The sequence below is a fragment of the Mesoplodon densirostris genome, chromosome 5 (assembly GCF_025265405.1).
Source record: "Mesoplodon densirostris isolate mMesDen1 chromosome 5, mMesDen1 primary haplotype, whole genome shotgun sequence".
NCBI classification, from domain to species: Eukaryota; Metazoa; Chordata; class Mammalia; order Artiodactyla; family Ziphiidae; genus Mesoplodon; species Mesoplodon densirostris.
In genome coordinates this window covers 121,093,573-121,117,519 of record NC_082665.1, presented here as the reverse complement: position 1 = coordinate 121,117,519, position 23,947 = coordinate 121,093,573, and the positions used below count along the sequence as shown (strand labels likewise).

The window sequence follows — 23,947 nt, the reverse complement described above, 5'->3', positions numbered from 1 at the left end:
TTCCACAATCTAATCTTGAGCACAACACAGAAAAACAGGTAATACTTCTTTCAGTACAAACTGTACCATGTGATTAAAGAAAACCACACTCTTCTTTGCAGTCTTGTAAAAGACATGTCCCAATTGGGTTTTTAAATTCTCATTTCCAAAAAGAAAAACACTGCGTAAATAAAGGCACTATGAATCTTGGTCTGAGGGCTGAGACCACAGTATTTAAGAAATCTTATCCCAGAAAAAGACAAATACTGTTTGATCTCACTTTTATGTGAAATCTAGGGAAAAAAACCAAAAACAAATAAACAAACTCATAGATACAAAGAACAGACTGGTGGTTGCCAAAAGCAAGGGGTGGAGGTGCGGGGAACGGGTGAAGGTTGTCAAGAGGTACAAACTTCTAGTTATAACATAAACAAGTCCTGGGGATGTAATGCAGAGCATGGCGACTACAGTTAATAATACTGGATTGCATATTTAAAGTTGCTAAGAGAGTAGACCTTAAATGTCCGTATCACAAGAAAAAAAATTATAACTATATGAGGTGATGGACATTAACCAAACTTATTTTGGTGATCATTTAACAATATAGACATATACCAAAGCCTTATGTTGTACACCTGAAACTAATACAATGCTATATGTCAGTTATTCCTTAATTTAAAAAATATGTCCCCAACATGTGCTCAAAAGGGCTATCATTTGTCCCCTTCCCTCCCCGCAGAAGAAATCTTGTTCCTGCATTATCAGTGGAGAGCAAACAACCCACTTTAAAGAAGTTGGGGCATGGAAACCCATTTGGAAGGACAGAGGCCTGACTTCCTGACAGAAATGAATCCCTCACGTGGAATTTTAGTTTACTATTTCTGGAGGCTATTTTTGCCAAGTTGCATTGTCATAACCATGGACAAGAAGCAACTCCAACCCATACTAAGAACAGGTGGCCCTGAAGCACTCACTTACACAGAAATTACAATTTAGGAAAAATAAGAATATGGAAGAGTTACACTTATATAAATCTAAATATGGAACATTACATTAGGGACAGAATAAAACTTTTAACATTCTATGACATTATTATTGTTAATAACAAGAACTACCATTTTATTGGGCAATTTTCAACATTGCCATATCTTAGACATTAAGCTAAGTGTTTCTCATGTGTGTCCTCTCGTGTTTTCACAACAACCCTAGAGGTAGGTATTATTATCCTCCTTTTATTGAGGAAGAAATGAAGGCACACAAAAGTCGAGCTACATCCTGAAAGTAATAGCTAGTAACTAACCCAGGTCTGACTGAGGTCTAGACTTCTCATCAACAATATGTAAACTAAAGACATCTCAAGGCATTAAAACAAGTTTCTAAAAGGCCAAGCTATTACAGTGAAAAGTTTCAGAAAGCCACAGGAAAATAAACCATCATTCCAAAAGTAAACTTAAGTCATATGAGTAAAAAAAATAAAGGATTGCGTTTAGGCTAATGCTAGAAACAGCCTATTTATTAGTATTCTTACTGATTTTTTTAAGGAACTGAAAACATTTTGAAACAAGTTTCAGAAAATTTCACCAGAATTTAGTAAGATTATGATCAAATGTTCACTGAGCTCCCACTAGGAGCCATGAACTGTTAGGTGCTGGGATACAGAAATCAATAGGAGACAGTTCTCATTCTTGGAAAAATTCAGTGATCTTGGTGGGAGATATAGTGACAGACCATAATACATTGTGGAAAGTGTGATAACAGAGTGAGTTGCAGGGTATTACAGAAAAGTGAGGAATGGTATGTAATCTAGCCAGAGGGTGGTAGGAGAGTTTACTGGGGGAAGCTGCCAGCTGCAGGGGATGCGCTACCACTCCGGCAGAGCACAAAGCCTGGGCACAGACCAGAGGCAGGAAGCAGTGCAGTCGTATGGGGGGCCGGGGGGATACAAGAAGGTCAGGGTTGCTGAAGCATAGAGTGGGAGGCAGGGAATGGACATAGGTAAGGCTAGGGAGGTGGGCAGGGTCCAAATCATGAAGATGTTTAAACCAGCGAAGGGTTATAAGCATGGAAGTGACATGCTCAGAATCATCCTTTAACTAAATCCCTCGAGGACTGTAAGCATGGATTTGGAGCCACACAGCCACAGGATCAACTTCTAGCTCTAGGGCTTATTAGCTAAGTGAACTTTGGCAAGATATAAAACCTTCTAAGCCTCAGTCTTATCAACAGTAAAATGGGAAGTAAGTAGATTATGAATGTAAAGCACTGAAACATAGTAAATGCTCTTATTATAATGATCGCTCTTATTATTACTAATATTAATATTATAAACCTACAAGTTCAGGGAGTGTGATATGGGAGTCCAGATGAGACATATTCAGGCCCTGAACAGGGTTGGAAAAAACAGGACAATCTGAGAACTATTTAGGAAACAGAACTGAGAAAACCTGATGACCACCTGGCTATGGGAGTATGGGGAAAGGACAGGAGACATCATGGATGAGCCCTAGGTCTAGAATGGGTGACTGAATGGACAGTGGTTGGAAGCTGGTGGAGCAACCAACAAGAAGAAGGAGGCTGCTGAGGAGGAGGTGTACATCCAGGAGTGGACATCCAGGAGCTCACGGAGTGAGTCTGGAGTCTGGGGTGCAGGTGTGGCTTGGAGTTAAAGAATTGAGTGTCTTAAGTACCTCAACCCATGAGAAGGGAAGAGATCACCCAGAGGGCCTGTTCAGGGAAAGGAGCAGTGCGCTAGGCCAGATACTGGGAACACCCACAATTAAGGGGCAAGGGGAGAAAGAAAAGCCCCCAAAGAAAGAAAAGAACCACAGAGGACCAGAAGAGCCAGGAGGGCTCAGTATGATGTAAGATAAAAGAACAGGATGTCACAGAGGGGGTCATCAGTGGTACCCAACGTAGTTGAGAAGTTCAGTAAATTCCAAACGTTAAATTCCTCAGAATTTAACAGAAACTCGTGCTGATTTTAGACCAGAGGGCAATTTTAGTAGGACAAGGGGTACAGAAGCACAACTGCTGGGTTAAGGTATAAATGGGAGCGTGGAAGTAGAAAGAGTATACCAGAAATCTGGTAAAAGGGATGAAGAAGACTTATGTAGTAATAAGGGAGGAAGGTAGGGTCAAAGGTTAGGTTAAAAATTATTTTTAGGATGGAGCATTCTGAGCATTTTGTGAGCTGAGAAGGAAAAGGCAGATGACAAAGGGTGACGATGCAAGAGAGAGAATCACTGATGGAACAAGGTTCTTGAGAAAATAAGAAGGAATTTTAAAGTATCTCCTGTGTGTCAGGCACCAAACCGAGACCTAGGGACACCTGTCAACAAACCATCAGAGCAGAGTGTGACATAGATGCTAGTCCTCGGAGCGCATCCTGCCAGAGGTGCTCAGAGGGGCGCCCATCTGAGTGTGGCTTTCCTGAGCTTAAGCCTGTGCCTGTTCACCTCTCTGCTCCCACTACCCACCAGTGTCTGGCCCCACCTGGTAGGCATTCAATCAAGTTCTTGGTATGAATGAATAAATATACTTGTTAGAAACTTTATTTCCAGGGGTAGAAATTTTATAGAGGCATGAGAATATATTCTAAGACAGATAAAAGGAATTTGTGTATTAAAATACAAGGCAATATTAATTAAAATAATAATACACATGCTTGGAAAACATGCATCTAAGAGCTTTGTATGGAGGCAGCTGAAGGTTAAGAGAGGGGGGAGACTGGGGGCACAGGGTTCAGTCATATGGAGAAGGCCTGAACTGGTTCCAGAACTCTCTCTGGCTGAATATATCCCCCAATCTACAAATTTAAGCACTTAAGAAGGGACAAATTTTTCACCTCAAAACTCTAGATAAAGGACTAAAAAGGAAATGTATGTAAGATTATTCACTAGCTGAAACCCATTCACCATAAAATAAAGTCAGTCAGGTGGGCTCTGGCTCAGACTGGCCAGGTCCCAAGTAAGGCTGTGCCATTTACTGGCTATGGGACCAGGTCCCTTAACCTTCTCTGGGAAAGCAGACCACATGATAAATGAGTCTCCACGCTCCTTTCAAATCTCTTGCTTAAAGGTGCTAAAGCAGTTTTCTAACCTTCTGAATCACGCTCCTCTGAGAATCTATGAAACCCATGAATTCTACCCACCTTCCCAAGCCAACACAGACACATCCATACAAAATTTTGCAAATCATTTGAGAAATCCCTGATTGTAGACCTCCTCCTAGAGAGGAAACAGCCGAGGTGCAATTCTTTATACGGAAGATGTTTGTCTTCCTTAAAAGTAATAGAGCCCAGGTATCATAGTGATCCCTTTAAGGCCCATGGTGGAGAGTTTGCTGTGTGTCCACCTGAACCGTAAGTCTCCTCATCTCTGAATTCCCCAGTGCCCCGAATATAGTAAGTACCCACTTAATTTATCCATTATGTTGATCAGGGCCATAATGGTTTGAATGCATAGTTCTGGAGTTTTCAGACTCTTGGTGCTTCTCAGTGAGTAGCAACTTCAAATCCTCCCTTGGAGAGACAAGTCCACATGCACAGCAACCGCTATGGGTTTACTCCACAGGGCCTATCAACTTTCCAAAATTGATTTCTGCTTAGAGGAGTCTAGCCACCCCAGACTAGAAGCTATGCCTTAGTTCCAGAGCAGAATTTGATGACCCTCCGCATTCCCCCAAAAGGAATCACATTGTATCTGCTTTCAGTAGAAATCTCTCATATTTGTATAACCCTTTGTACTTGTACTTTCCAATCCCTCTCACATACATTAAGTATTCATCTGAGAGGTAGGCAATATACGCAGTACTCCATTTTAAAAAATAAGGAAAGAGAGTATAACATTTAAGTAATCAGAGAGGGCTTTCAACAGAGCCCAGCACTCCAAGTCACATTTTTATAAATATGCTAGTGTTTCTCTATTTACCCTTGTACTGAGAAGGTAGGAGAGGCCTCTTTAAATTGACAGAGAAAAACAGCCATGGCATTTAGTAAAGTGTTCAGTGATAACATCTAAATAGTACCCATGATTTTAGAAACCAAAAGCCTAAGCAATTTTATATATAATGATTAAATAGGTTAGTTTTTTCAATGTTCAGTAAGAATCTAATCAACCTATCATTCATGACTTAAAAAAAGAAAGCAGAATCCACTCTACATTAAGTTGGGGGGGGGAATTCCATACTCACCTACTGCACAATGTAAAATCTAGAGAGAAAAAGGGGGGAAAAGAGAATTAGTAAAGATCAATAATATTATAGTTTTATTTCATACAAACTAGCCTTTCAGAAGAATAGAGCAGTGTCTGCCAGCAGTATTGAATTCAAAAAATGAACAATTTTTAAACTTGGCTACAGACTATTTAACAAAATGTAAATTCTTGTTCAGTTTTTTGTTTCTTCATTTTTAGTTTGTGTATCTATGGAAGATTTCCTAAGGAATAAATCTTACCCAATCGTTTAGCAAATGTCAGGGACCTCTTCTATAATACATAAACTGGTAGGAGCAGCCAGCGTACAACAACTCCCATGTCCCATGTGTACAGAACAGAACTATCACAGACTATGGAACACAGGATCAGAAGAGCCTTTTCTTACCTGGCAGGCCCTTCAATGCAGACATTTATTCTACAAAGCTCTACCCTTGGACCCCATCTTATCTCATTCTGTGATCTCATTATAGGGGTATTCCCAGTCTAATCTCTAACCCCAGATCTCTTTGAATTCCAGGCCCAAATTCCTTTGGACATCTCCATCTAGGTGTACCAGCAGCAACTCAAAGATGGCGTGCTTCAGCAGGAAGCTCACCCTTCCTTTCCTTCATACCTACCATGCCTCTTGATCACCAACCCCCCACTCTCAGATTCAACTGCTCTTTCCTTTCCTTCACTCCCAAGTCAAACAGGTTTCCAAGTCCTGCCAATGCTTTTGGCATGTCTTCCCCAGTTGTTTTTTTCCAGTGCATGGGTGAGACTGCTATCTCCTCTCCATCTCAATGGCCATCTAACCAGCCAATTAGGTTCTTCCAAATCCCCTTCCACTTCATCCTGTGTCTGGCACTGCTTTAACCTGGGTGGTGGTAGTAAAGAAGTAATGTGAAGCCATCTACAAGGTTGATTTAATGACCAAAGCTTTTTTGGATGATAAGACCTAACAACTATTGCAGTGCATTTTGGAATTTACATTTCTCAAGCCGTCACTGTGTTGTTTGAAACTAACAATAACCCTGGCAGATGGGCAGGACAGATATCTCTACTTGCAGATGAGAAAACGAAGGCTTAGAAACACTGCTCAGCTTCACCAAGGTAGTAAGTGATGTACCGGATCAAGAACCTAGATTTTATTTCTACTCTACTGCTTTTTCTATCATTTCACTGTACATTAGTTATACCTGCAAAAGCTATAACTTGACAAGACTTAGCTCTATCTAAAACATGCCTAGGGACTTCCCTGGTGGCTCAGTGGTTAAGAATCTGCCTGCCAGGCTTCCCTGGTGGCGCAGTGGTTGAGAGTCCGCCAGCCGATGCAGGGGACATAGGTTCGTGCCCCGATCCGGGAAGATCCCACGTGCCGCGGAGCAGCTAGGCCCGTGAGACATGGCCGCTGAGCCTGCGTGTCTGGAGCCTGTGCTCCACAACGGGAGAGACCACAGCAGTGAGAGGCCTGCATACTGCAAAAAAAAAAAAAAAAGAATCTGCCTGCCAATGCAGGGGACATGGGTGCCAGCCCTGGTCCGGAAAGATCCCATGTCACAGAGCAACTAAGCCCGTGTGCCACAACTACTGAGCCTACACTCTAGAGCCCGCGTGCCACAACTACTGAGCCCGCATGCCACAACTACTGAAGCCTGTGCACCTAGAGCCCGTGCTCCACAACAAGAGAAGCCACTGCAGTGAGAAGCCCGCTTGATGCAACTAGAGAAAGCCCATGTGCAGCAACAAAGACCCAACGCAACCAAAAATAAACAAAAAACAAACAAAAAATAACATGCCTAATAAGACTCTGTGCTCAAGTCTATGATTTCACTAAGTTTTTTCTGAAGGGAGGAGGATGGGGGTGGCTTGGATTAAAAAAAAATCAAGCTGCACAAATATATCAATAACTGATAAAAGAACAAAAGAATTACTAGACTGCAAATCTTATATTTTTCAAAAGAAAACACTGCTAAGAATCTCAAATGTGTGAATATTACAAGATAAGACAAACCTCCTGCTGCAAAGTTGAGGAAAACTAAGATACGTGCTGATTAAAATGAAATGGAATGAAAGATGAGTGATGAGCATCCTTTGAGACAAGACAGATGATAGTGCCTAGATAGAAAACCTATTATATTCATGTATGTGGCAAGACATCCAGGCTGCTGATTTACAATAGGACACTGCAGAAAAGGAATGGATAACCTTAAGGCCTATCATGTCTTCTTTGTGTGACAGAACAGATCTTAGTCCTATGAGACCCAATCTCCCCTTTTTAACCACATATTTTATAATGCCTCCTTTACTAAATATAAAATTCATAGATGATATAACTTACCTGTACAAAAATTAAAACAAATAAACAGTGTCCTAACCAATATGTAAAGAAGAAATAAAAAGGTAGTAGTTTATTTTAAAAAATATGTATTTCCACAGATAAATGCTTGGGGACACAATGACATAATGAAGCAGTCAGATATAGGTATCAACTTATGATGAATAAGTTTGGATTTAAAAATAAGAATATCAGAAAGCACTTTGGACAAGAATAGGAAAATAAAAGAAAAGAGGTACACACCAACCCTAGAATAAAAACAGTATTAAGATAATAATGGACATAGGGGAATAATCTTAACTGAAGTTAAAACAACACAGCAAGTAAATAACAAAGTAGAGAAAATGAGGAAGTACAACATTATCACAAATGAAGCTAGGTCTTATTTATTTGTAAGTGTGGTGTCAAAATAATCCCCTAGATTATGTCATGAGATAGGGTAGGAAGAAAGTATCACAGAAAGCATCCTTCTGCTTTGAAATCCCACTGAGACATACAATCTGTGCCTGGTCTGTAAAAAGAACTTGGAAACAATATTCTTTGAATGGTGAGACAAGGAAAAGAAGATGGATTAGACAAAAACACAGTAATGCAAGATGTGATAAAGTAGTTGTGTAACTGTGGATAGTTTTAGGATAAAACTGAACAACTGTAGTGATTCAAAAAAAGGCAGTATAAAATATTATTAAAATAGTTATATTAAAGAAATCGAGGGGGCTTCCCTGGTGGGGCAGTGGTTAAGAATCTGCCTGCCAATGCAGGGGACACAGGTGCCAGCCCTGGTCCGGGAAGGTCCCACATGTCGTGGAGCAACTAAGCCCATGTGCCACAACTACTGAGCGTACGCTCTAGAGCCTGTGAACCACAACTACTGAAGCCTGTGTGCCTAGAGCCTGTGCTCCACAACAAGAGAAGCCACCACAGTGAGAAGCCCATGCACCGCGACAAAGAGAAAAGCCCACGCGCAGCAATGAAGACCCAGTGCAGCCAAAAATAAATTAAAAAATTTTAAAAATTTAATTAAAAAAAAAATCCACCTGCCAATGCAGGGGACACGGGTTCGATCCCTGGTCCAGGAAGATCACACATGCTGTGGAGTGATTAAGCCCATGGGCCGTAACTAGTGAGCCTGCACTCTAGAGCCCATGGGCCACAACTACTGAGCCCACGTGCCACAACTACTGAAGCTCACGCACCTAGAGCCCATGCTCCCCAACAAGAGAAGCCACTGCAATGAGAAGCCCATGCACCGCAATGAAGAGTAGCCCCCACTGGCCGCAACTAGAGAAAGCCCGCACGCAGCAACAAAGACCCAATGCAGCCAAAAATAAATAAAATAAATAAATTTATTTAAAAAAAAAGAAATTGAATGCGATCCCTGCATTTCACGAGTCTCCATTAACTTAAAGTCTGAACAGGAATCTCAATCTGTTCCATATTTTCAATCAAAAATTTCATTGTTTTTGCAGTTACAACACTGTTGCACTGAAATCCTTTTCAACTAAATATGCAAGCTGGAAATGCTATAATGTTTACAGAACAGAATGTGCAGAGTGAACAAATCACTCAATTATTTTGAGATGATACCTTTATTTCACTTAAGCTCCCTATTCATACCAACTGTGCTAGGCAGAATCCTTAAGATGATTCCCTAAGATTCTTGTACCTTGGTTATCCAATCAAACACTAAACAAGGTACCACAGGGCGGGAATTTTGCAAATGTAATTAAAGTCTGAAGTCAACTGATTTTAAGGCACAGAGAGTATGTGGGTAGGCCTGATCCAACCAGGCCAGCCTTTTAAAAGCAGAGAGTTTTCTCCAGCTGGTGGCAGAAGAGGAACTCAAAGATATTCAAGGAACAAAAGATATTCAATATGCCATTTCTCACTTAGAAGATGGAGGAGGCCATGTGCAGGGACTGGAGAGCAGCCTCTAGGAGCTAGGAGTGACCCCCAGCTGACAGCTAGTAAGTAAATGGGACCTCAGACCTACAACCACAGGTTAAGTGGATTCTGTCAACAAGCTGAATAAGCTTAGAAGCAGACTCTTTCCCAGAGTCCCCAGATAGAAGCCAACCCAACTGACACCTTGATTTCAGTCTTGTGAGACCCTGAGCAGAGAACCCAGCCAAGCCCAGTTTCTGACTTATAGAACTGTGAGCTAATAAATGAGTGTGGTTTTAAGCCACTAAGTTTGTGGTATTTTGTCATGCAGCAAGAGAAAACTAAGAAAACGACCTTCTTCTAACTTAATAAGCTTTTTGTTTAATTTCCTGTGAAGATTTTTTAGTATGAATATGTACTACAAAACTATCAATTTATATTTGGAGAGGGATCAGCCCATGGTATATACAAAAGTCAGGGAGAATACAGACCTCCACTGAGTTGGACTGTCTCAGACAGCGCAGGACATCTACTTATAGCACCCCCATTCATTGTGGCAATCAAAATACCCTCTCAGTTTTCTAAATCGCACTCTAGAGGGGTCACACTGCTCTTGCTGAGATCTACTGAGAATCACTGAACTAAAATAAGCATACCTCATTAGAAAAAAATTCAGAAGACTTGCCATATTCAAAATCTCCCTTGAAAATGTCATAGTGCTAATGATCCAATGTCAGCTGCTAGGAGTGTTCACGTGGTTGAATGCTCCCCAATGTGTCTGCCACCAGTGTCTGTGTTCCCTGGGTGAGCCCCCCCTCCCCAGCCTCTCCAGGAGACTCCCCAAGGCCAGCAGGAGACTGGGGCATGAATGGAACTGGTAGAATTTGTACACAGGCAGCCAGGCTCCAGAGCTGGTGCTCTTAACCACTACATATATTATTGATTTTGAGATCTGTGCCTTACAAACCATAAATATTCAGAACTTTGAGCAGTACATTTGCTTCTCTCCTGTGTCTGGAATGAGAGATAACCAGAAGTACAGATTTAGACTCATTCATGAGCAGTTTCTAATGGTTTAGCTGGATGGTCAGGGACTTGGAAGGAAAAGGATTGGAAGATAGTGACAAGGAAAGCTGGGGAAGAAGTATGTGGATGGATCTCTTAGAATGGGCATAGACAGTGAAAATATTTGTCTCACGTGAATGCTCACCAAACGGCAGCTACTGTAAAGGAGACTCTTAATGATGGTGGACAAAAGGATGGACACTAATAACGTCAATTAGACTCTTCCCAGCCATCCCAGTGTTTCCTCAATAGACCCATGAACAAATTGGCCATGTTAACAAGAATGGAGGCTACGCATGGGCTCAACAACATGAACTTCCTCTTAGTAAGGCAGACCTGGTTAACCCTACTGCTGAGCACCTAATCTGCCAATAGCAGAGATCAGAATTAAGTGCCCTAAAAAGCATCATTTCCCAGGCGGACAGCACAAAACCTGATGGTAGGTCTATTACATTGGATTTCTTCCACCAAGGAGGGAGCAGATATTTGCCCTCACTGGAATAAACACATACTCTAGATATGGATTTGCCTTCCTTGCCCACAACGCCTCTGCCAGTGTCGCCATGTATGAACTCACAGGGTGCCTGATCTGCCATCATAGCATTCTACAAAGTGTTGTGTCTGATCAAAGAACTCACTTCACAGCAAAAGAAATACATACATCAACGGTCTCAGGCCCACTGAATCATTTGCTCTTAACCACATATGCCATCACCCAGAAATGCCTGGCTTAGCTGAAAGGTAGAATGATTTACCGAAGACTCAGTTATGACGGCAACTGGGAGACAGCACCTTGAAAGAATAGGGTTCTGCCTTACAGGATGCAGTGTATACTTTGAATCACAGATGCTGTATTCCTCATCACCGCATTACACAGGTCCAAGAATCAAGGGGAGGAAGTAGGAGTGGCTACTGTCACTATTATACCTATTAACCCACCTAAAGAATTTCTGCTTTCCATCCTGGCAACTCTGGGCTCTACTTGTTTGGAGAGCTTAGTCTCCACAAGGTTACTGGTTGCACCAGGTGCCAACAATGGTTCTACTGAATCGGAAGACTAGATTTTTGCCATCTGGCCATTTGGGGCTCCTTATTTATGCTACTGAACCAACAGGCAAAAAAAGGGGGTTTATCTATGGATGGAGTGGTCAATCCTGATTGCCAAGGGGATATCATGTAGCCGTACACAATCGAGGCAAAGCGGACTATGTATGGAAGCCAGGGGGTTCTGAGGCACCTCTTAGCATTTCCAGTAGTAAACGTTAATGGAAAACTACAGCAACCAAAAATAGGAAGAATGACTAAGGACTCAGACCCCTGGGGAATGAAGGTTTGGGTCACTGCTGTGGGTAAGGGAAATATGGAATGGGCAGTAGAAGAAGGAAGCCACAGCTTCCTTAATCTGACCTTTTTTGCTATATTTGGCTCTATAATTTATTAATTCATTATCTGCTGTATTTTCATATTCTGATTGTGAAATGTTGAAGCCCCACAGCACTTAGAACTGGAAAAAAAATGTTAAGGTCATCTAATCCAGAATATTCATTACAGAGAGGTTAAGACCAAGTGGCAAAACCAAATCTTAGTACCTAAATTTCTTGTCTCCAGTGTTCTTTTACATATACTGTGACACTTCTCAAGTACAATTCTATTTTTACTTCTTTAGCCATTTCTGCCAGCTTTTCTATGATAATCATTCAGCCATTAATAAATTCCACCAACATGTGTCTACCATGTTCCTTCTGCATGACAAATTGTAAATGCGGCAAGTTTCTCTTTGGCTTCTGCTCTGAAATCAACTTAATTTTAAGCAGGATGGTCCTGTTTTTCTTGTATGTTTGGTCGTGGAAGGCTGGTTTGTCCTTTAGTAAGCTTGCGTCAGTCTTTTATAGGCAACAGATGTTGAATTTTGCTTTTTAAACGAGTAACCACCACCCTACCTTTTTACTTTGATAAAATTAATGTCTACTTGCAAAGACATTAGAAGCAATGCATTTGTGTGTAGTCAATCATCCTATACGTTTATTGTTACGGCTACTGTCTTTTTTTTAACGGATGTAAAATTCTGTACTTCACTTTAAATCAAAAGATAACCTATCTAAGCTGCCTATTTTCTTCTTTTTTCAAAGAACTTTAAAAAAAAATAAATTTATTTATTTATTTTATTTTTGGCTGCGTTGGGTCTTTGCTGTGTGTGGGCTTTCTCTAGTTGCAGTGAGCAGGGGCTACTCTTCGTTGTGGTGTGCGGGCTTCTCATTGCCGTGGCTTCTCTTGTTGCGGAGCACCTGCTTCAGGTGCGTGGGCTTCAGTAGTAGTGGCACGTGGACTCAGCAGCTGTGGCTCGTGGGCTCCAGAGTGCAGGCTCAGCAGTTGTGGCTCATGGGCTCAGTTGCTCCGCAGCATGTGGGATCTTCCGAGACCAGGGCTTGAACCCGTGTCCCCTGCCTTAGCAGGTGGACTGTTTTTTTTGTTTTTTGGTTTTTTTTTGCGGTACCCGGGCCTCTCACTGTTGTGGCCTCTCCCGTTGCAGAGCACAGGCTCCGGATGCGCAGGCTCAGCAGCCATGGCTCATGGGCCCAGCCGCTCCATGGCATGTGGGATCTTCCTGGACCGGGGCACGAACCCGTGTCCCCTGCATCGGCAGGCGGACTCTCAACCACTGCGCCACCAGGGAAGCCCAGCAGGTGGATTCTTAACCACTGTGCCTCCAGGGAAGCCCTCAAAGAACTTTTAAATCTTATTTTCCTAATTCATTTTTGTTTTCTATTATACTTTATTACATATTTATTACATATTATATATCTTTCCTTTTTAATTTAAAGATTCACAAAGTGAAATGTAAATGCACACTAAAGTATATAGAATAAAAAGCAGAAATTCTCTTGTATTCCCCCCAAATACCACATCCGTCCTCAGAGGTAAGCACTAGTAACAGTTTAATATGCACCCTTCCATACCTTTTCCAATATCTGCAATTTGCTTTTTTTTCTTTTGATTTTCCTAACCTGAAAACATCACCATATTTTAATAATTATTCTCATTATTTTTGTCTTATGAATTAAAAAGTTTATAAACTCTGTTGTGACCTAAAATTTACATCACAAGGTTTGTCTTCCTTTGCTTTCCCTCCTTCCCACTTTGTTCTACCCTGGGAGAATCTGAAATATTTTATGAAATTACATGTGGACACCTTGCAATCTGTATGACGGTCTAAAGCTATGCTGTCAACGCAGTAGTCACTAGCCACATGTGCCTATTTAAATTTCAGTTAAAAGTAAATAAAACTAAAAACTCAAGGTTTTCAGTCTCACCTGCCCCATGGGCTCAACAGCAGCTAGTATATCAGACAGCACAGATTTGGAATATTATCGTTGCAGAAAGTTCTTCTGCACAGTGCTCATCTAAAGAATTGGTTAATTTTATTGGACTTCCCTGGTGGTACAGTGGTTAACAATCCATCTGCCAAGGTCAGGGACACGGGTTCGAGCCCTGGCCCAGGAAGATCCCACATGCTACAGAGCAACTAGGCCCGTGCGCCACAACTACTGAAGCCCGCACGCCTAGAGCCCATGCTCCACAAGAGAAGCCACTGCAATGAGAAGCCCGTGCATCCCAACAAAGAGTAGCCCCTGCTCGCCACAACTAGAGAAAGACTGCATGCAGCAATGAAGACCCAACGCAGCCAAAAATAAATAAATAAAAAATAAATAAATTTACCAAAAAAAAAGGAATTGGTTTATTTTATTTATTTATATATCAGTTAAAAACCCTTTGATAAGGTTCTTTCAAAGTTCTATTATTTTGGTAGGTGTTTTCAAAATGTCTCCATCTGTAGGAAATTGCATGGTCTGTTATTCAGAAACCTAATGCTGTCTCCTAGCTTCATATGAATCTTTTTATTTTTCAAAGTCTAACGTCCCAAGTTGTTTTACTATTACATTTTAAGATCTCTTCTCTGCTAGAAATCACTTATCTTTCTTTTAAGTTTAAAAATTTAACAAATAGGTGCCCAGGAAGGGAAGGGATTTTTTTTCTTGAAAAACAGTGCCTATGTACAACTCCATATACTCTCAATAACCACACTGAGAGGGGCTTTCTGTTCTGAATAGTTTTCTAGAATTTTTCCTGATTGTTTCTGAGTTATACTTTCCAACCTTTTCTACTTCTGGTAGCCGTACTTTTTGACAGGTTGTATACCCTCAATCTGTTTTCTAGATACCTTGGTTCTACTATACTATTCATCTGTTAAGTTTCACTACTTTCCTGTATATTTTGTTTTTCTGTTGTACTGATAATCATTCATGCATTAGCTAGTCCACCAACACATATCTCTGATGTGCCTGGCACTATGTATTTTGTAATGTTCTTTTTGACATTCAAATGGTACACTCTGAACAGTCCCAATGGTTTCTGCTCTGTAATGTTTTATCTGAGACTATAACTAGGAACTCCTGCCTTTCTTGAATCTTCAGTATCACCTATTTCTCTGCACTGTGGCCTGCTTCCCGCCCTGAACTGCCACCATTGACATTGTTAGTTCTCTTTAAAAAAAAAAATTTCAGCACCCTCTTTTCTATAGCCATTACCTATCTTCTCTGAATACCGTATCAATTTGCTTCTATTTGCTTGAGTTGTTAAGCAGTGAGCCCTGTGTGGGTGGACTCCTGTTTCCCACAGTCTCCCTCTTCCCTTCTAATGTTGTGACACTTAGTAATTATACCCAAGTTCTATTTCCCTCTGGTTTTCACACTGTTTCTGAAGCTGGTTTGTCTGGGTTTGCTGTCATTCCTGTTTTGTGTCAGATAGCTCTACTATGACTTGCTCTGCTAGCTTTTCAGAAGTCTCTTTTAGAGGTCTGGTTTCTCAAAACAAGTCCTCAGAATAAAGTTAGTCTAAAATGTGCATACAGCTTGTGTTTCAGAAGTTCCTTTTTAAAATTACTGAGAAATTAGCATGTTTCCACAAGGAAGAAAAATATTACAGATGATGGTTATGTCCCCAGATGAGTTCAGAAAAGCAAAGTTAATATATAATGTGCCTAAAGTATTAGTAATATCACAGAACCCAACCACCTAGTATCTCTGTGGAAAAAAATCATCCAGTAGTTGAGGCAAAAAGACAAAAACTGGCAGGGAGACAAGATGGGAGCCCTCTTCTTAAGGACACTACAAATTCTTAAGATTTTGCTATATTTTAGAGAAATATCCAAAATCAGTTTCCTATTATTTCATTAAAGGATCTGAGGAGAGTTGTGACGTGAGGCATGAAGAATTAGACCAGAATACAGAGATGGGGCTTAGAAAACAACAAAAGCTATCTTCTCTCCTTCACTGCTTCTCCAGAACCAGTTCTGCCATTTCAGACCCAGTCCTAAAACAACTCTAGGAAAAGATAACAAATGACACTTTTTTTCTTTATTTTATTTTATTTTTCGGTAGATAAGAGGGTTCCAAGCATTAGAAGAGGATGGAAGAGAATAAGAAGGAAAGGAGGTGCCTGTGGTCCATTAGATATTCCAAGATGGACGGTAAATGATATTGAATATATGTACTGATGTACATGTGTTGAAGATGGTCTGTATTAGTCTCAACAATTAATGTCTCTGCAGAGCAGTCCTTAACCTATTGGAATCCTCACTGCCAATCACAGAGGCACATCCAATTACGAGTATTTGAAAATGTCTTTGCTGTAATTACATTCTTATGTTAACTAAATATATTTAGAAATCCAAATTCTCTTAGAAATAATTTTAAAGTGCCATAATGTAGGATCTTTAATTTCTAAACTTTAACTCAGTTCTTAACAAAGCTGGAAAGATAGTCTGTCCTTATCCATGAACATCATGGACCCAAAAACAAGAATAAAGTAAAAAGAAAATTTATCCGGCTCATTATAGATGAACGGCATTTTTTAAAAATTGAGATATTAATTCACATATCACAAAATTTCACTTATTTAAAGTGTACATTCAGTGATTTTTTGTTATGTTCCCAAGGTTGTGCAACCATACCACCATCTAATTCAAGAATATTTTCATCACCTTAAAAAGAAATCTTGTACCCATTAGCAGTCCCTCCCCATTCTCTCCTCCCCACAGCCCCTGGCAACCATTAATCTACTTTCTGTCTCTATGAATTTGCCTATTCTGGACATTTCGTATAAATGGAATCAAACAACACATGGCTTTTTGTTTCTGGCTTCTTTCACAAAGCATGTTTTCAAGATTCATCCATGTTATAACAAGTACCAGTAATTCACTCATTTTATGGTATGGAGATATATTTTATTTATCTATGAATGGCATTTTAAAAATATACTTTTGCTACCTATGTTAATTAGCTCTCAGATTCAACTCAAGACACATTGTAGTTATTCACACACTGATCCCTTGGCACACAAAGTTATCAGTATTTTACTTTCTATAAATTTATAAATCATCTCATACCTTATCATCTTCACTGTATTGCGTCTCATTACTTTAATACTTAAAGTATTTACTTAAAGTAAACACTTCTTGGACTTAATGCCTAGCACCACTTTTCTATAAATTGTCCCTTCCCTCCAACTTCTATATGGTTAATGTGACCTACTCTTGTCTACAGGTGATTGGTCCAGGAATAAGCACCTGATTCAAGCTGGACATATTAGGCCCTTCGCTAGGAATATGGAAATGGAAATGATATTGTTTTTAATTAGCTGCTCTTGATTGCAGAAACTACAATCTCAGGAGTTTTCTGTTACCATTGTCTGCCACACAGACTAAGAAACCAAAAAAAAAAAAACAAAAAACCAGTCTGCAAGAAGAGAAGAATCAGAGAAAAAGAGAGAGAGGCAATAGTAGAGATAAGAGAAAGAGCAAGACCTCCTGGGTTCCCTGTGGTGCTCCAGTCCCAGATTCCAGGCCATTCCTAAGGCCCAGCTGCATCCCCACCCTTGGATTCCATGGGACATACTATACACTTATAATAAGTTCCCCTTACAGTTTAAGTCAGTTAAGGCAGTTTGTATAATCTCTAGCCAAGAGTCCTAACATAATCAACTACCCAGTAAGATTTTAATATCTTTACTAGCAAGGGTTCAACCTCCATGGCACCCATTACAGTGACTCAAACACATACTTATTTAACTATCACCTGTGGAATATTTTGAAAAACTATCTATAAAAATTACTCAAGACATTCTTGGATACATATGTGGAAAAAAATTAGAATTTCTGTCTACTTTATTAAAAAGCTATATTATTGGGACTTCCCTGGTGGTCCAGTGGGTAAGCCTCCGTGCTCCCAACGTAGGGGGCCCGGGATCAATCCCTGGTCAGGGAACTAGATCCCGCATGCTGCAACTAAAGGTCCCACATGCCGCAACTAAAGGTCCTGAATGCTGCAACAACAACAGAAAGATTCTGCATGCCACAATGAAGATCCCGCACACGGCAATGGAGATCCTGCCTGCCGCAACTAAGACCTGGTGCAGCCAAAGAAAGAAATAAATGTTTTTTAAAAAGCTATATTATTGTATCACAAACTCAATATATCTTTACACCCATTTTGCAAAAAATCATTTAATTTCCTCAGAAAGTCTTTCTGTATTACACTACTACACACCCATTTACACTTGCTTAGTAAATGTTTTATATTTTTAAAAAGCAAAGTGTTATATTTTCCTAAGAAGATCTGAAGTTTCTTGAGAACAAGTAATCTCTATTTCCTCTTAAAGCAAATTCCCACAGAACCTACTAAAGAAAAATCACACAGATTACTACTCAGAATATTCATACAGAGATATAAGTGAGTAGCTGACCTCCCTGGACTCATTTTTTCCTCCTATAAACACGGTTTATTGTCAAGCACTAAAAATTCCCATAAGGACAACTTATCTGTAATTAAACAACACTAAGCACATTATTATACTATTAGGTTGGGTAGGCAATAAAACATTCCTTAATGGACGGCTCAGGAGATGCAGCTCTAGCAAGCCTGCTCTCTTGTCCCAGGTTGAGGGGTCTACTGCCAACACTGCTATCTACAAAGCTAATTCTCTGCATATCCCAGGGAGTCTTCATTCATTTTGCAGAGTTCTTTTCCCAAAATCAAATCCAGGATTTGTCACCTAATTGGTTCTTAGTGGGGATAACAGAGATAAAAACAGAACTCCAAAATATTTTCTTAAATCCCTATTAAAAATTTTATAGGGATAAATGTGCTAATCCCTCCAAGTCTAAGATTTGGTTCCTGAGTAGATTTTGCATCACACTATTTAATGTCACAACCTTCCCTAAGATATCCTTAAATTTTAAAAATTATACCTCTAATATTACCAAGTCTTACAGAGACAGAATCCCCTTTAAATTAGTAAATTATTGAAGTGTTCCAGTTGGATACAACTTCTTACTATATCAAGCACTCAGGCAGTTTCTGATGGTCTTGACTCCAAACTTGGTTCTCTGTAGCTTGAGAACTGTGCTGGCCAAAGCCCTGACAGACAAGTGATACTTATTTACTATTGCCGCCTTCCCCACAAAATTTAAGCCTCTAAGTTTACAATATGGTCCCCACAAGGATTTGCTAGTTTCCTCAAACTCAAACTGTTAGGGCAGAAAGGAAATTTACAAATCTATTTCAAACTAATTATTTTACAAATGAGAAAACAAGGTGGACAAGAGATAAATGACTTGCCCAAATTCACAAAGTTGGTAAAACCAGCATGCTTAGAATAAGGGCACTCAGACTCCAGTTGTAAGTTCATTTCATCATACCATCTAACTTAAACATATAAGTATGGACAGTATTGAAATCTCTCTGCTTTCTGGGAGAAAAAAACCCCAAAACCTACAACTTTCTGCTTTCAAAAATGAGGGTGAGGGCTTCCCTGGTGGCGCAGTGGTTAAGAATCCGCCTGCCAAGGCAGGGGACACGGGTTCGAGTCCTGGTCCCGGAAGATCCCACATGCCGTGGAGCAACTAAGCTCGTGTGCCACAACTACAGAGCCTGCGCTCTAGAGTCTGTGAGCCACAACTACTGAGCCCGCATGCTGCAAATACTGAAGCACACGTGCTGCAACTACTGAAGCCCATGCATCCTAGAGCCCGTGCTCCTCAACGAGAAGCCACCGCAATGAGGCGGCCACGGACCACAATGAAGAGTAGCCCCCAGCCTGCGCGCAGCAACGAAGACCCAACGCAGCCAAATATAAGTAAATAAACTAATTTAAAAAAAAATGAGGGTGAGAGGTTGAGGTAACATCTCATTTCACGGAGATAAATGGTCTTTTCTTAAACAGCCTTCCAAATGTCATGATGGGCTTGGCCTAGAGGCTAGGTAAAATGAAACTGAATACCAGATCTTCTCTGCAACCTGAAAAATTTTCATCATAATGAACTATGGCAGCTATGGTGTGTGCCCAAAGCTACCTCATTCCCCCTTTTCCATTAACAAAGTCTACAGTCCCTTGGCCAGAAGAATGGGCATGTGTCCTAGATCTGACTAATCAAGTATTTCACATCACTGGCAAGAGTGATTGGTCTAGGTAAGACCAACCAGAATCCTTCTCTAATGCTGAAAAAATAAGCTCTCTCCCACCAGGTGGAGAAGGCAATCTGCAGTAGGAGAGCCTAAGACTAATATTCAAAGAGAAATAGAGAGAAGCAGGGATGAGGGATGGAAAGAGAGTCCGGCAACATCAAATCCTTGGTTCTCATTCCCAAGCTGGTTCCTTTGATTTTGTAAGGTAACCCTATTATCTTTATCAACTACAGAAGCCAATAAATTTCCTTTTGCTTAAAAAAATTTGAATTGCAAGTCAAAAATCCTATAATATACTTACCCCAGAAGACAGGACTGGATATATATATTACCCTTAATACAGGGAAATTAATAAACTATTGTTTAAAAAGGTTTCTGGAGGCTTTTAAACAGGCTCTACTATTTCTTATATCTATCACTCCTGACATCCTACACTCACCAACTTCACTGTTCCCATTATATGCCCGGTCCCTGTAAGTATCTGAGTTTGTTAACACTTCCCTAGGATGTCCCTAGAATTTTTTTAAATCCTAATATAAGCTTGTTTCATTTGATTGCCAATAAAAGTTAAATGTAAAATATATTCCAGGTAATACAAGTTAAATGAGATCTTATTTATGTAGAATGTCAAAAAGATAAACCAGGTATCAATATTATACATAGCGTTCTATGAGGCAAGTTTTCAACATTTAAAGCAAATCCAACAGAAACATGGCTACTTCAATATAATTTAGTAGCTTGTTTTTAATTTTAAAACAATAGAAATCAACAACAACAAATCTCAGGACCCACCTCCAATAAGGCTCCAGTTTGGAAGAATTTCAAAGGCTTTTCAATGGAATAATAAAGGCTATGATAGCTACCCTTAGCCAGGTATGCTCTGACCAGACCAACAGCTATAACGAGCCACCTAAGAAAAAGAGCAATCAGAAGAAAAAAAAAAAGTAAGTAGGATTATAATAGAAAGATGTGGCAATCATAGATATTACTAAAGGTGACCTCAAGATCTGTGTCCTAGGTTTATCGATTATCACTCTCAAATGCCAAGCTGTATGTAATGCACAGAAATGTTGCACCTCCAGCAGCACCCTACGAAGAGTGCTTTTTGCAAAAGCACAGTGGCACCTCACCCATCTGGAGCTCAGCTTTTTGGCAACTTGCCCGTTGAGAACAAGGCCAAAAGGAGGGAAATAAGCTAAATTGGTCCTTGAGCAGCTAAATTAGGTGCCAGGAAGTCCAAGACAAGAGAAAAGAACTATTAAAGGAAAATTTTAAATGCCCTGTGCAGTTAAAGGGTCTGTAATAATAACAGGGTGGAGAGATGTTTTAAACTATTTATCGAAGTATCTCACTGAACATACCCCTAACCTTAAAATCTATTCTTTTAAAAGACTGCAAATGACATATGAATAAATGGTTTGTTTTTTAAAAAGAATAAAAGGTTTTTAAGCTGAGATTCTCAAAATCAATTTAGTAAAGAAAGCCAGATCAATACAAAACACAAAACAGGGAAGCACTTAGGCATATGGCTCTGAACATTACATTTCTGTTCTACTGTCCTCCAAAATAAATTTCTCAGGCCTTGTAGTTTTTTATTTGTTAAGTTCCATAATAAAATGAGGTATATCATTATTAAGGTGTGTCTCCTTGAAGGCGCTAACAGATTTATTTATGTGTAAAATCTTAACTAGGCAATGGGGTATGTGGTCTATGTTATTTCTAGAAACTATCATACAAATACATCGAACAAGAGTTGGTAAAAAAAAAAAAAAAAAAGAAATGAATTCCTTAATGGTGTAACTGGTTCAGCATTAGTAGCCTAGAAAAAAAGCTTACTTTACTCTCATATTCCCAACTTTTCTTCTGGTTTAAGATACCACTCCTTACCCTCCACCCCATTCTCTATGTTCATGGTTCAGGAATAAAGGCTTCTTTTCGTCTTCCCCAGTGTATCTTAAAATCCCTCTTCAGTACAATGCTCTCTCATCAAAGCCCTTGCTAAGATGACAAGAATTTTTATATATAAATATAAATACACACACATATGCACTGCTGAATATTCTTTTAAAATCATTCTGTGACCATTTATGTGATAAAGAAAACGTGCATCTGTAATATGGCTTCTAAACCCAGAACTACTACTAACAAGTTCTGTGACCTCAAGTCAAGCAAGTCACAACCTCTCTGAGCCTAGGTTTCAATACAATACTGGCTATTTCTAATACTAGCCATAAAGCCTATGATCCTCTCAAGATGTGTTTTGTGTGTGTGTGTGTGTGAAAAAGCAAGGTGCTGAAATGCTAATCATTAGCATTCGTATTTTAAAAATACCCATGTACACATATTTGCTCGTATCAGTATCTGAAACATAAACAAAATTATCTGCCTTCCAGGGAGGAAATCTGGGTGGAAGGGAAGGTACAAGGGAAGATTTTCACTGTATGCCCTTGCATACATTTTCAATTTTGCACCTGGCCAATATATTATCTATTTTAAAAATAAATAAAACTGGATGTTCATTATACAGTTATTTCAACTTTTCTATATGTTTGAAAATTTTCATAATAAAATGTTAAGAATTTTTTTTACAAATTTATAAAATTTAAAAATATATAACAGTCTGATCCTGTGATCCTCGTCATCAAAAATCATGGGGTCAGAGAATTAGAGGAATCTTGGAGATCACCTAGCTCAACTCTTTAGTTTTTACAGATGAAAAAACGGAGGTCTAGAAAAATAAAATGATTTATCCAAGGTCACACAGTTAGTGTCATAACTAGAACTAAAAACTAGCTGCGACAAGGGATGGACTGAAATAAAGGAGAAACAAGAGGGGGTAAAATCTGTTTCCAGGGTCTATTCCGCTTCTCCCCCGTAACTCTGCCTTCCATCTCTAGTGTCTGCCCCACCTCAATCCATCCTACAAAGTCTAAACTCACCTAAAGCACAGGACTGCTCATGTCACTGGGCAAAAACTTTGAACGCTGTTCCACTACCTTTCCCATTAAAGCTCATCCTGGATTTTGAAAACAGCCGCCGAAATAAACGGTCAACTCTGCAGACACAGCTCCTTCCACTCCCTTTGGGGTGAACAGCTCGCCATTCGTGACTTGCCGCCTGGGCTCGCAGCGCTGCAGGATCGCCCAGCACAACGCCCCCCAAACATGGACGTGTGGCCAGCCCATACGTCCTCCCAAGGCCCTCCGGACCAGCGCCTGGGCAGCCTTCCCCGAGCCCCCTTGGAGCCCTGGAACTCCAGCTCGGGGCACACCCGGTGCCTGGGAACTTGCTCGGCCCCCAGCAAGCACCCAGGCGGATTCAGCCTCGACTGCCCCCGGAGCCCAGGTGCCGGGGCCCGGACTCCCGCCACTGGAGCTGCGCTGCGCGAGGCGGGTAGAGCCGGGCCGCTCTTCCTGCCGCAGAGCCCCCTCCCCGGCCAGGCTCTCTCCCCGCCTTCCCGAGCCCCAGCCTCACCCCGCGGTCATCACCACATTGTAGATGACCAGGTACGCCGTGGCCAGAGGCCCCGGGCCCTTTTTCTTTCGCGAGCCGCTGGCTTCGCCGGCCCCGGCCCGGGCCCCGCCGCCCCCATTCCCTTTCGTCGCTGCAGTCGCCGCGGCTGCCGCCATATCAAACGCCGGGAGCACGCTCTCCTCGCGCGATCACCTCCGCCCAAACTGCCCACTGCGAGCGGGATGGAGGGAAGGACAAGGGAGAGGCGGGGCTGAGGCCGCGGGGCGGAGCCAGGGACAGCCCCCACGGCTGCCGCCATCTTGGAGGAGAGCAAGGACGCTCCGGCCCTCCCGCCCCCCCGCTCGCCTCAGTCGCCACCGCCATCGTGGAACAGGGTAATCGCCGCTTTTGCGCTCCCGGTAATAACCTCCGGCGCCATCTTGGATTAGGTCAATGTTGTATTTGGCCTTATTCGACAGGCCAGTTGTTTCTGCCGTGTGGATGTTTCGTCGTCC

At 40.9% G+C, this 23,947-nt stretch overlaps 1 protein-coding gene across 1 annotated transcript in view; it reads right to left on the bottom strand.

The window, feature by feature from the left end:
• The window catches only part of HACD2 (3-hydroxyacyl-CoA dehydratase 2), a 90,659-nt gene extending 66,990 nt beyond the window's left edge, over positions 1–23,669 (bottom strand). The window contains exons 1-3 of the mRNA XM_060099445.1: positions 23,454–23,669; positions 20,772–20,889; positions 5,170–5,188 (exon numbers count right to left, since the gene is read on the bottom strand). Of these exons, the coding sequence (XP_059955428.1) occupies positions 5,170–5,188; positions 20,772–20,889; positions 23,454–23,608 (292 nt within the window). The 5' untranslated portion in view covers positions 23,609–23,669. The remainder of the gene's footprint in view (positions 1–5,169; positions 5,189–20,771; positions 20,890–23,453) is intronic.
• Positions 23,670–23,947: the final 278 nt, after the last annotated feature.